The following is a 13,840-nucleotide window of genomic DNA, read 5'->3' as shown; positions in this document are numbered from 1 at the left end:
CAGATCTCCAGGTCCTTTACAACTGTTAGTCATTTTCAAGAACTAAAATGTAATGAGTAGATTGTTGTTTCTGCTTACAGACGAGGAAACTAAAGATGAAAGGGAAAAATTAGCATTGGAGTCGAATCCTGTCAGTTTTTTATTTCCATCTTTAAATTAAACTGTCTTTCCCCCCAAAAATTAAAAAAATAAGAGTTACAGCCACTTAATGAAAAAAAATTCATATGCAATACTGTACAGTGTTAAATTCACAGTTGTTATACTCAATGAAATACCTTTGTAACTTAGTGCGTTTAGACTTAAAACTAGGTGTGTTGAAAGGTTCCCACCTAGCTTTTTCTCATGCATGTAAATTTAGTGCAAGCCTCTGTTTCAAGGAGCTTTATGTGGTTGGATTGACATTGCTTAATCAACAATTGAAAAAGTTAAGCATAACCTAGAAGTCATTTAGAACTGTGAGTCACTTTCCTGACAAGCCAATAAGGCAAGAGAACCTGGGTTGCAAAACAATTACTAGCCCAGCCTGAGGGACCCTGGAAATATATTACAAGTATTAGTTAGGGAAACAAAGCAGCAGTGTTTTACCAAGCTGCAGAGAACAAGCTAAGGTTGCTAACTAAACAAAATAACTTTACACTGACAATGCCAATTTTTACATTTGTTTCAGAACAAGGGACGCTCAAACCACCGGAGGTAAGATTAACATTTAAAATTTTTTTATATAACTTTTGCATTTCAGGTTGCTTGTTAACTTAAGCAGGCTTGAGCTTTTAGAATGCTAAATGTGTGTCTTAAAATGGATAGAAACAGAGCTAGAGAAATCAAGTGCTTATGAATTATTAAATGCACAGGTTAAATCAGAGGAATTTTCAGTCACTGTCTGGAGATCTTAGGTAGAGGGAAAATGTGAATATTTAAGAATGTGTGTGATATGGAACATCATACTTAGGTACTTATTCAGGTAAATTTCAAATACTCTAACAACGTGTGGCCCTAATATCGGGATACTTTTCCCTAGTTTTCTGCAGAATTCCACAAAACCCTGAGGTTTGTAAAAGTTAATGCAACTATATTCATTTCTTTGGAATAAATATCTTTGATCCTACTAGTACAGAAGGAAGGTAGCCCTCACCCCAGGGAGTTGGTAGATGTGTCCCTGTCATGAAACATTGCATGGCTGCCCAACATTTGCTAGTCCTGAAAAGTTCTAACAGTGTTCATCTCAGAATGTGGTTTCATGTTTCTAGTAGTTGTCTATTTGAGCACAAACATGATTTGTATCATGTCTTATTGATCAAAAGCAAGATCTGATAGCATTTTCTTTCAGCTTAACACAGTTTAAGGTCTAATGGCTTAGAACTGTGTGATCCCTGTCACCTCTCAGAATAAAGGTATTTAAAAAAAATATGAAAGAATGAAAAATATGACAGATTCCACCGTTGCCTTGGCCTTTAACCAAAAGTAGCAGATTTCTCATCTGACCTCCCAAAAATAATATCATGGAGAAAATTAAAATATAAAATGTATGTGATTGGTTATGTGAATCAAAAGTACAGTAATTTGAGAATTTCAGAGTAAAAGAATGACAAAAAAAAACATTCTATACAAAATTATTTTAATGTAATAATTATGTATCATTAAGGGTGGTATAATATTTTTTAATAGGCTGGCATTTATATTGTGAAAATAATGAAAAGCACAGTAAGATTAAATAAGCAATTATTTCTGCTTCTCTTTTGCATAAGCGCATAATTTGCACATATAGGGTGTCAAGAATGTGCTATGGGGATGCTCATATGCACTTCTTCAGTGTTTCAGTTAAGAATTTTAGTCTAGAATCTAGATCAAGGAATATCATAAAAATAGTTTATGCAGGCTTTTCTAGGGCTAAAATTAATTAATGTGAAACTTCTTTTACTGTTTAGTTGTCAGGTCAGATTTTTCATCAGGACTATAAGGGTGCTGCCAATGAAGATTTTGGAAAGTGGCCTGCTTTCTCTTATTCTCACACTTCCTTAGATTATTGAGACAGAACTCTGAACTTGAACGAAGTATTACTTTACATTTACCCTATTACCTATATGTATTATTATTTTTTCCAAAGAAGATGATTCACTTGATTTTATTTAAGTAATGTGGAGTGGGTGTATTTACAGAAAGTGTGCTAATAAGAAGTAGTTAATAATTTTCACATGATACTAAATAATTCTCTCCAAGCATTTTATCCTTTTAAAAAATTACACGGAAGCCTATTATGAAATGAATTAATTCTCACGTTGACTTTTTTTTAATGCAGCATCAGTTGTTTTGCGACTTGCTTAAGTATTGAATACAATAAGTGCAATTTTTATTTAATGTGTGATTCTGCTCATCTTTATTTTGGATGCATAATTATAGTAAGCTCTTATATTACCCAATCTATTTGGAAACCTTAACTTGGTTTAAGGAGAAATGTAGCAAAAAAACGTTAAGAAGCATCTTTCACTTTATGCTTTTCCACCAAGACTGTGTGGAGGGTGGTTTAATTCTCTGAGGCAGATGCTTGTATGATGTTCAGGAGTCTTCCTAGTAGTAAATAATAAAACCCTTTTGTAAGCTCTGTCATCTGTAGTTTCCCCACTCTTGAAGTTCTTTCTCTCCATATACCAGTTTGTAGTCCTATTCTGTTCCCCTTTCAGTAGCTATGATTGTGACTTTGTAATTTTTAATTTTACACTTTATTCTTAAGGTAGGTCAGTTTTTAATAGCTACAGGATCTGTAGGCCTTCATGAGTCCCCTTCATGTTCATCCCATGTTCTATTCTGGAGTGGGCCTTCAGAAGCTGCCTTCAGCTGTGGGAAGTAAGATTATTATTACCTATCTATTTAACACATATGCACTCTAAATCCATTCCTTAATTTGGTGTTTTTTTTTTTTTAACCTTTAAAACTGAGGAACCAAAGCCAGTTCCATGGCAAATGAACCTTTTGCTTATTTTGTTGGTAAAATCAACAGAGAATTAAGTTTATCCCAAGAGGCAAGAAGAGATTCTTGGATGATAAAAGTATTTCTTTTAGAGAAAGACAAGGTAATGGGTAATGAAGCAAGAAATAACTCAAATGCTTCTAAAATTAGGTTGGTTGGTTGTCCCCTCCCCTGCCCCTTCTAGTTTGATCAAAGAAGATTGAGAAAGTTCTAAAGACGATTTCTCCTGATCTCATGGGGCTGCATTTGACAGCTCCCAGGGATTGCCTCTAGGTGTGCACTCCTGTTTTCTCTCCTCTCCCTGCTAGGGACAAAAGCTCTGTCCAAGCTTTTGAGAATATAGGTGGGGGAGGGGAGTAGGTGGGATGGAATATGACAGAATGACAATTGAAATTAGCATTTTAAAATTGTTTATGGTCTGCTAAATATTTACAAATTTTTTTACAATGTAAAATAGTTTTTAGATGCTTTGTTTAAATTTTTTTTTAATGTTTGTTTATTTTGGAGAGAGAGACAGAGCATGAGCTGGGAAGGGGCAGAGAGAGAGGAGGACACAGAATCCAAAGCAGGCTCCAGGCTCTGAGCTGTCAACACAGAGCCCGACATGGGGCTCAAACCCACGAACCCTGAGATCACAACCGAGCTGAAGTCTGATGCTTAACCAGCTGAGCCACCCAGGAGCCCCTGGGTGCTTTTAAAGTAAAATAAATCTCCAAAGGCATTTGGTATAAGTAGCTGAAAAAAATTTTTTTTTCAATACAACAAATCATAATTACACTCATTCTTCCTGTAGAAAAATTTGTTTTCGGGGTCACTGATTTTTCAGGAGAAAAAACCTAAAACATAAGCAGTAGGGCAATAACTTTAGAAAAACAGTTTGTAATTTGTGTGCATGTAAACAGTCAAAATACCATGAAGTTAATAGTAATGATGATGATATTATTATTGTTATTATCATTATTAACAACAACAGTAAAGTTGTCACTTAACTGTGTGGCCGGAAGTGTTCCAGGCATTTCACAGGACTCATTTAATTCTCACTACAAATGCTGTGAAGTAGGTGCTATTATTATCCCCATTTTATAGGTGAGAAAACTGAGGCACAGAGATGCTCACAGTCAAACAGCAGGTGCCAAGTGACAAGGTCTGAATTGGAACTCAGGCAGTCTGATTCTAGAATCCATATTCTTTTTTTTTTTTAATTTTTTAAAATATTTATTTATTTCTGAGAGAGACAGAGTGTGAGCAGAGGAGGGGCAGAGAGAGGGAGACACCAAATCTGAAGCAGACTCCAGGCCTGAGCTGTCAGCAGAGAGCCTGACGCGGGGCTTGAACTCATGGACTGCGAGATCATGACCTGAGGTGAAGTCGGCCGCTTAACCGACTAAGCCACCCAGGTGCCCCTAGAATCCATATTCTTAATAATTATACCATGTTCAGTGTCTCTCTCTCACTCTCTCTCTTTTGGATACAGTGTGCACACGAGCAGGGGAAGAGGCAGAAAGAGAGGGAGACAGAGAATCCCAAGCAGGCTCCACACTGTCAGCGCATGACCTGAGCTGAAGTTAAGAGTTAGATGCTTAACTGACTGAGCCACCCAGGCTCCCTTCTCTATTGTTTTTTTCATACAGTGTTATATCAGTTTCAGGTGCACAGTGCAACGATTCATAGTCCTGTTCATTACTCAGTGTTCACCACATAAATGTACTCTTCATCCCCTTTATTTCAGCCACCTCCACCACCGCTATGGGAATCACCAGTTTGTTCTCTGTACTTAACAATCTGTATGTTCATTTTCTCTTTTTTTCTTTGTTCATTTTTGTTTTTAAATTGCCCATGTGAATGAAATCGTATGGTATTTATCTTTCTCTGACTTATGTCATTTAGTATTATACCATCTAGGTCCATCTGTGTTGTTGCAAATTATTCTCTATTTCAGTCCTCACTTCAGGTAGTATAGCATTGGTCTTAAACCCGAGTGCTCTTTTCCACATTTTAAGTCTATGATTTTTAAATGGTACTAGTTTGGGGATTCCAGGAATAAGGCCCTAAGGTTTTATTCCTTTCTTGCCTCCAGCATTTTGATTGTATACGGTATAAGAGCACAGAAAGACAGCTTCTACTGTACATTAAGAAGGTGAAGGGATATGTAGGAAGTAAGTAGCAACATGATATCCATCATTATATATTTTCCTGTTGAAAATATTGTCAGTTGTGGTCATTGTCCTTTATAGAGAGAGCTCTGCAAAATGTTACAACATTTCAGGGAGAACAGATATTTTCATTGAAAGCAGCTTTCTTCCAAATTATCAGCTATGAATCTTGGATTCTCACGCTTCTCCTTTTTGTGTCTTGTCTACCAAGAGCCAAGAGAGACATTTTCTTCTCACTTATAACAGTTTTCTTTATACTAGTTTTTCCAGTACAGTTACCCATCTTGCTCAACACAGGTTCACCGCTGATTTTAATGATCATATTGGGCTTTTTCAAATCCATTTTGAAAGTAGTTTGGTTAAAAACAAAAAATGTAGGGGCGCCTGGGTGGCTCAGTCGGTGGAGCGTCCGACTTCAGCTCAGGTCACGATCTCGCGGTCCGTGAGTTCGAGCCCCGCGTCGGGCTCTGGGCTGATGGCTCGGAGCCTGGAGCCTGCTTCGGATTCTGTGTCTCCCTCTCTCTCTGCCCCTCACCCGTTCATGCTCTGTCTCTCTCTGTCTCAAAAATTAAAAAAAAAAAAATTGTAAAAATTTCTTCAGTTTTCTCCCACCTTGAGAATCCTGAAAGTCTGCTCAATGAGCTTTGAGACAGGAAGGCTGTAAGAACCTATTTCACCCATTTAACTTGTGAATGAAAACAGCAAGAGGAACCCTAAGAAAAATCCATGGTTAATATGTGCTTAGCAAAGCCAAGTGTGCTCTGAATGAACCCAAGTCTCCTCCAAACACAGGCAAAAACCCCAACACAGAGAGAAAATTGCTTTTGTAAAAATCTAAATTTTGTGGTTGTTACAGACTCAGCTTTCATCCAGTTGTATAATAAAAAGTGATAAGTCCTTATTAATTAGTGAGATTACTTATTAGGTGGGAATGAATTTAATTATTTGTGAAATGGAACATATAACCACGCATTTTCAAACATTTAAAATTTGTTTTGCATCTTATTTATAATTTTTGTAATGCACAATTTTTCATATGGCTTTCTTTTCTATGATAAAAATTAACTTTCATGTTTCACAAGCTGCATGCCTGTTTTATTTTTTAAAGTATTGAGATGCAAGTGACCATATTTAAAACACCATTCTCAGTTAAATGTTTGTTAAAGCCAGAGCTTCAGATCTTGGTTTTGAGGTTGTATATCTTCTCTAGTCTCTGGCCTGTCAGGCCTCAGAAATAGCTGAGTTAGAGTTTTAGACATCACATGTCTTTGCTGGGAGCATTTTCCAACCAAGAATAGCTACTTGGGCTTTGTTCTAATAATTCCTGTGTTCATTATGACTTTCAAAAAAATTTTTTTTGTGCCATAATACCCGGAGATGGCAAATGAAAAGATCTTTCTTTTCTGTGGTGTTATATCAGCAACATCAATTGTAGATGTTCAAGTGAAAGACTTATTAGAGAAACAAAAATGTTAAATTACAAACACGGTAGAAGCACGTTTCGCTCAAATTCAGTCATACTTTTAAATGGAAAAAGTGAAACATTTATTGGCCTTCCAAAGTATCACATATTAATACAATTTTACTAATGCAAAATCTTTGTTTTGCTTTGTTTCACTTTTCTGCATAGAAACGGACCAATGGACTACGAAGAAACCCGAGACAGGTGGATCCAGGTGTGTTTTTGATTACTTGTCTGTAATCATAACTTCAGTTAAGTGATTATGAAAGTATATGGGAATTGGTGTAGAAGGTCAGACGGATTGTTGGCCTTTGTTCCTGGCAGTTTGGTATGTGATGAGTGACCAGGAGGCGCCAGTCTACTGTGTAAATCATTTACCTGACAGTGCTTCCTGGGATAGGCTCACGTGATGAGTAACCACCAGTACTGAACTCAAGAACCAGCCATCGAGCTGGGTATTTACTTGCTGAACAGCTTCAGGCTCCCTGGTTAATGACAGTATATCCAACACCCTCCCCTTCTTCCCAAATGTGGAAAGAAAGTCATCCAACAAGCTAGCATTTAAAAATTAGCATTTTATTTTTTTGTTTTTTTTGTTTTTTTAATTTTTTTAATGTTTATTCTTGAGAGTTAGAGACAGCATGAGCAGGGGAGGGGCAGAGAGAGAGGGAGACACAGAATCCAAAGCAGGCTCCAGGCTCTGAACTGTCCGCACAGAGCCTGATGTGGGGCTCCAACCCATGAACTGCGAGATCATGACCTGAGCTGAAGTCAGATGCTCAACCGACTGAACCACCCAGGCACCCCCAAAATTAGCATTTTCTAAGGGGGTGAAGGAAGTTCATAAACTAGACAATTTTGGTACCCTCCTCTTTTGGGAAAATACTTTTCTTCATACTTCATCTGTACTATTTTATAATAGAAGAATGAATTTAAAGACTTGGTGAACAAGTATCCTCCTTTGAGACCAATTATTTGTCTGCAGAGAGCATACAGTTGTTTTCTATTTAACATCATGAGGTTTGTTTATCATTATTTTAGTATAATTATTTTTCCACCCATTAAACAATGCCTTCCTCAGTTTAATTACCAAAGGTTTGTGGTGTAAATGGTCTTATTATTGTGGGTAAAGGGTACTCATGCCCAAAGGATTCCAAATATACGAATTTGATAATAAATCAGGTGGGGCATGAAGCAACCTTGCTGGAAAATAATCTGGATTGTGTGTTTTGTTTTCTCATCATAAACAGCATTCACCTAGTTGTAAACCTGAGCTTTCAAAGCATTCTAGCTTTTAACTGAAACCACACCCATGGTAGCCATGCCAATTTATGAGCTGTTGGAAAAGATTTATAGGACCTTTGTTGCCTCTGGCTAGAAATTGCCTCACTTATGTCCTGAGATCAGTTTAAATCTTTTAACTACAGAACAAAATTGAGGCCATTAAAAAAAATATAGGTGTTCTGGTTTATTTTAATAGTTCAAAATTCCCAACACAGTACCCTTTGCAGAGGATTCTGCAGTAATATTTAGAAGTGACTTCTTCAGTTCTATTTAGTATGAGTGCATGGCTGTGAACAGATTTTTTTCTTCTTATTTTGTGTGAGGTGTAATTTATTTTTATTTCAGAAAATGATCTAACCTTTACAAGTGTTATTTTAAAAATATTTTCTCTTTCTTCTGTGGACATTTTAATTTAATCCGTTTTCTTCCAGGGAAATGCATTTCTGTAATGTGTCAATAGGAACACATTTGACTATTAACAATTGACTTTATAGCTGGAATTTTTAGGAACCCTTAGCTTTTCTAAAGAGAGGTATAGTGAATTCACAGATGGTAAGTATAACAAAGTGGACCAGTAATATAATAGTGTATGCTCAAGTTCATGGCTTTGTATATGTACAGCGAGCGGCTCTGGTATTCCTAATTGTCCACAGATTTTAGAACATCATTAAGAATAAACTTAAGAATACAAAAGATGTGGTCCGATATATTTGTAAGGGGAAAGAAACATGTATATATACATGCAGACACACCCACACACACACAGATTGTGTATCATATAGTTTTCCATTAGGTATGGTAATTATATATGAGCATTTTCTCATTTCTCTACATTTTTGAAAACAAAAAACAAAACAAAACAAAAACAAATAGTAGATCTTGCTTGTTGTAGATGCTAACGGTGAAAACAAGTGTTTCTCCCTGTAGGTGTCTTTTGATGTCTGGCTGAGTTATGTGTGCATCTTTGTTTCTTTCTGTTGGCAAGTTGCTAGCTTTTTGGTTCAAAGTTGACCCTTCCTTGATCACTGCCCTGCACTGAGTTGGTCTTGATTATCATTTAGCATATTTTCACAGTTTTTACATTCATTCCAAGACGTTTAAATGAGAAATCTGTAAAATTGAGGCTTTCTCAGCAGGGACAAACTGCTTGCAAGGGGCATTATTTGCTGCTCATGCTTTTACCATGGAAATTCCTTTCATCTTTTCTAGCTAATTTAGTTGACATATCTGACTGCGAATACATCTAGTGTTTTCCAGGGCCTCACTTGGGGTGGCTTGTACAAAAGACCGACTAACTGTAAGGCCTCTCGTTTTGGAAAGGAACTTAATGCATAGTTATATGGGTGGTAGGTGCCTAAGAAGTGTTTGTTAAGTGAATTAATGAATTGTTGTATGCTTTTTGTGTGTGCGTTGGCTCTCTTGCTTTTTAAATTCCTCCTGCTGACAAAGTGCACAAGTACAGTAACGGAGCATTGAATAATCTAGGGGTAAGAAGCATGGCTCTGAGGCACAGTGACTCGGGACTCAACTTAGGTGCTCACTTGCTGTTGACCTGTGGCAATTTCTTCCCCTCTCTCTGCTGTCCTTTCCTCATTGAAAGGATACTAATAATAGTACCTACCTTACAGAGTTGTGAGCATGAGTAATAAGTGTTACACAAGTTAATAGGCATAAAGCACTTTATAACAGCCCCAAGTATGTAGTAAATAATAAGGGGTGGCAGTTATTATAATAATTACTTTATGGTAGAGCAAGGAGCTTAATATCAGACATTTTGTCATGCATAGAAGAATCAGTGATATTTGCCGGTTATTTCTTTGCACACAGACCCATATTTTTATGTTGAGTTTCCATTGAGGCTAGATGTTACATAAATATAGTTGTTTTCAGATTTGCCAGTATTCCCTGCTTATCTGATGGCCATGATATTTTGTGTATCTTTAAGAAGAGAAACAATCAGGGGCGCCTGGGTGGCTCAGTCGTTTGAGCGTCAGGCTTCAGCTCAGGTCACGATCTCCTACTCCGTGAATTCGAGCCCCGCATCGGGCTCTGTGCTGACGGCTCGGCTCTCGGCTCGGAGCCTGGAGCCCGCTTCAGATTCTGTGTCTCCCTCTCTCTCTCTCTCTGCCCCTCCCCCGCTCATGCTCGTGCGCGCTCGCGCTCTCTCTCTCTCTCTCTCTGTCAAAAATAAATAAACATTTAAAAAAAAAAAGAGAAACAATCAAGACTGGTGGTTGAGAGTTTTTTGGTGAAGTTAGAATAGTGTTTGTGATTGCATTATAGAAACAAAAGAAAAACCTCCCAAGTTGAGAACGTATTTGTGGGGTTCTGTTCAAACCGAGAAAAATGTAAGCTATGGGTTTGCATCGTGTGTTGTTAGCACATATAAAACATTCACTCTTTATTAATAATTGTGGTTAATCTTTATAGAAAATACTTGCAAATGGCTTTGCAGTTTATTTTTTCTTGTCTTCTATTGTGTGCTAAGAAAATTATCAATTTATGATCTTGACTGCTTTTATAAATATAGTAATGTGTTAGATGCAAATTGTGGTAGCTCTTTTGGATATCTTAAATATAGCAGATATTTTCATCAGTTTGTACTTTTCTTCCTAAGACAGATGTTGGTTTCAGGAAAATAACACTTGTAAGAGACAGATCAATTATTTCAGGAACACGGAGGTGCTAGGCCTTTTTCGAGAACATGAGATCATAAATCTCAAAATCTGAGCACTGGTGTAATATTTATCACTAAAAGTTGCACTCAAGGTCAAAGTTACTAATTAAATTTTAATACTGAATTTTAAACGTTCCCTTCTAAGTATGAAAGATGAAAGATTTATTTTTGTTTGCATGTGGCAAGTCTGTATTCCAGGACATGTGTTCTTTTTGGTCAAGCCCATGTTTTTGTCTTATTTGCAGCTCATTGCATCTTGTATTTAAGTCCACAGTCACTGGCTTTAAAAAAAAAATCAGGCCAATGTTCTGGGTAGTGCTGCCTGAAGAGTAGATGGAGTAGATGGCAAATATTTAGGTAGCTCACATTGTCTTTCTGATCTTAGGTTACCCATGTGATTCATGATAACCTTGAATAGTAAATGAACAGGTAATGGTTTAAATGATGAAAGAGTTCTTTCTGAGAACTGTGCTTTTCATATGCTTATTGTAACTTTTGATTACAAAGAGAAACATGTGGCTTGGAAAAACTGTCTTTTCTTATTCACTGAGAAGATGTCCTACAGTTTCTTAGCAGAGACCCTTCAAAGATGGTCACTTTCTCTTTCAGGTGGGTAGGATTGATATGTAATGCCATTTCTATTTCTTGTATGAAGAAAGGACGTCAAGAAATCTTTCTTTCATTACCAGCTTCCTATATCACAATAAGCACCAGCAATATCATTAATTATAAAACATGGCCCTTTTTTATAAGGAATTTATAGTCTGCCTAAAGAAGGAATAGATACAGGCACAAAGTCTTAATTGCATAAATGCATATATAAATGTGCATCTGAAAATATTTTAATATTATATACTATTTTATATACTGATTCACTGTGCTATGGCATACTGCCATAAAAACAGTGAATAGTCCTATAAACATATAACAAATCCAGTTATGTAGTATGTGCAAAGAAGCAAATGGGATTGGAAGAGAGAAGCTCAGGAGGGCTCATATTGCTTTTAGGCTGGGTTGTCTATATATGCTTTTATTTATATAAATAATTTTGTTACACTGGTTTATTGTATTGAATTGTAATAATACAGTTTTCCTTAATGTTTTAATGTCAAACAATTGATGAACTCATTCCAAATCTGAACAGAATTATTGATTTCTTTTAGATTGGATTCTAAACATAATGTCAATTTGCTCAATAGGGAAATTTTGTATTTTTAGTTTCCAACTAGAAAACATTAACAAGAAAAGTAGCAGCCCAGGATTTTAAAAATCACAGACCTAAAAATACATTTTTTTCCTTTCTCATGGGGGAGACAAATGTATATTCTTGAAGGCTTTAGAAAAATGAGCTTTTGTCTATAATAAATAAATAATAAAATATCCATAGATTCTGATATTTCCATATTAATCAGTCAGACCTACTTCTGTCTTTTCTGTCACCCCTAAAACTAATTTCTCATCAAATATAAATACTAATCTAAATATTGGGAGCATAATTGTAAACGTGTAAAAATATATTTCACATTGAAAGAATGAACTTGAGAAAGCTGGGACAATAGAACCCAGTGAGTGATTAAGATTCATTGCACAGAAATGAGAAATCCAAGCTGTGAATGAGTGCTGGGAGCCTGCTCTGGTTTTCAAAACAGTTGATTTGTTCTCAAGCTTCTATTAAATTATAGACGATAAGACTAGTTTTGCACTAAGGCGATTGATCACCTCGTACCTTTCTCATTCCCTTTATGATGATGACAGATTTCTATAGTGTGCATCATAGTCCCATGTTCACATCTCTTTTTGGTTTGAAGAGGATTTGTTTTGCCCCTTAGAGTCTCAGGGCAAGCTCACAAAGGGTCACTATTGCTATTGGCTGGCAGCTTTGGCACCTGGTACCTTGCCAAGTTGTTTTTTTTTTTTTTTTTTTTCATTGCTCAGGTACCTCCAGCATAGGAACCAAGGCGAGATGAATATTTGAAGACATGCACAAAGGTGCTTTAGGTGGGAAACACAGTATTAATAATGTAATTATTGAAACAACAAAACATTTGGAAAAGTATATATAGAACCTACCTCTGGGTCATTTATTCACTTCTAATTTATAGCTCCTTTTTTAAAAAAAGTTTTTTTTAATATTTGTTTATTTTGAGAGAGAGACAGAGCATGAGCAGGGGAGGGGCAGAGAAAGAGGGAGACACAGAATCCAAAGCAGGCTCCAGGCTCTGAGCTGTCAGCACGGAGTCCGATGTGCAGCTGGAGATCACAAGCTGTGAGATCATGACCTGAGCTGAAGTCGGACACTCAACCGACTGAGCCACCCAGATGCCCTGTAATTTATAATTTCTGTTACAGTAATCATGTCTTCAGGAAATAATGTATTAAATACTTGGAAAAAATATACTAAAAAGGAAGTCTTGAATGTGGTGAGCTGCTTTTAGCATTTATCACTGATAAAGTATTCCTTGCTTGGAAGGTCAGGATGTCTTGGGCTTCCTTTGCAATATCTATGGCCCTGGTAATAAAATATTATTCAATTTCCAAAGAAAAAGAATGTGCTATATAAGGCTAAGTGCACACACACAAAAAAAACTTGAGAAATTTCTTGTGGGTCATTGTCCTCTGAGAACCAAGTAACTTGGTTCTAGTGTTTTAGTCTGAAGTAAGGCAAATGGAAGGAACCAGTTAAGTCAAAACTATAGGCTTCAAATGACAATATTGATACAAGTAATATCTGATACCAGGAAAACAGGACATCGGTAAAATAATCATTAATATGATAATGGTTTATAATTGTATAGTAGTTTTATATACAAATAGGATGACTAGCAAGTGAATTAGAATATTGGATGGCAGTTTGTGGAATTTCTATCAAAATGACACATTGGCAAATATATCTTTCAGTATATTCAAATCAAGTTGAGTTTTAAAATTTTAACTTGAAACAAAAGAATTTATGTTCACCACTAACAGTTGTTTTCTACAGATAATTTTTCTTTTGGGATTCATTCTTTTCTGCGTAGATATTAGAAATAGATGGAAGTTAACCCATCTTTGAGAAACTTGGAGTTTTGTTGGAGAGGTAAGATGTACAAAAATAACATGTCAAGCAGTGTACTGTGTGGTATATGATGAACCACCAAAATGTGCCGTGCAGGTTATAAGTGGTATAGTTGACCGAGAGGGCAAATGAAGGAGAATTCATGTGAAGCAAAGGACACAGACAAGGAGGCAAAATATCTGACAGGCACATCAAGAAAAGACAATTTATGTGGAACTACAGATGTTTATTTTATTTTATTTTG

The 13,840-nt window shown here is 36.3% G+C and overlaps 1 protein-coding gene across 3 annotated transcripts in view; it reads left to right on the top strand.

The window, feature by feature from the left end:
- The window catches only part of VAV3 (vav guanine nucleotide exchange factor 3), a 356,891-nt gene that overhangs the window by 244,799 nt on the left and 98,252 nt on the right, over window positions 1-13,840 (top strand). For all 3 annotated transcript variants that reach the window (XM_007090051.2, XM_042998088.1, XM_042998089.1), the window contains 2 exons: window positions 668-693; window positions 6,749-6,794. In XM_007090051.2, the coding sequence (XP_007090113.1) occupies window positions 668-693; window positions 6,749-6,794 (72 nt within the window). The remainder of the gene's footprint in view (window positions 1-667; window positions 694-6,748; window positions 6,795-13,840) is intronic.

The sequence above is a fragment of the Panthera tigris genome, chromosome C1, assembly GCF_018350195.1.
Source record: "Panthera tigris isolate Pti1 chromosome C1, P.tigris_Pti1_mat1.1, whole genome shotgun sequence".
NCBI lineage: Eukaryota > Metazoa > Chordata > Mammalia > Carnivora > Felidae > Panthera > Panthera tigris.
Note: the sequence above shows the minus strand (reverse complement) of the source record. Positions and strands in the feature narration are given on the sequence as shown.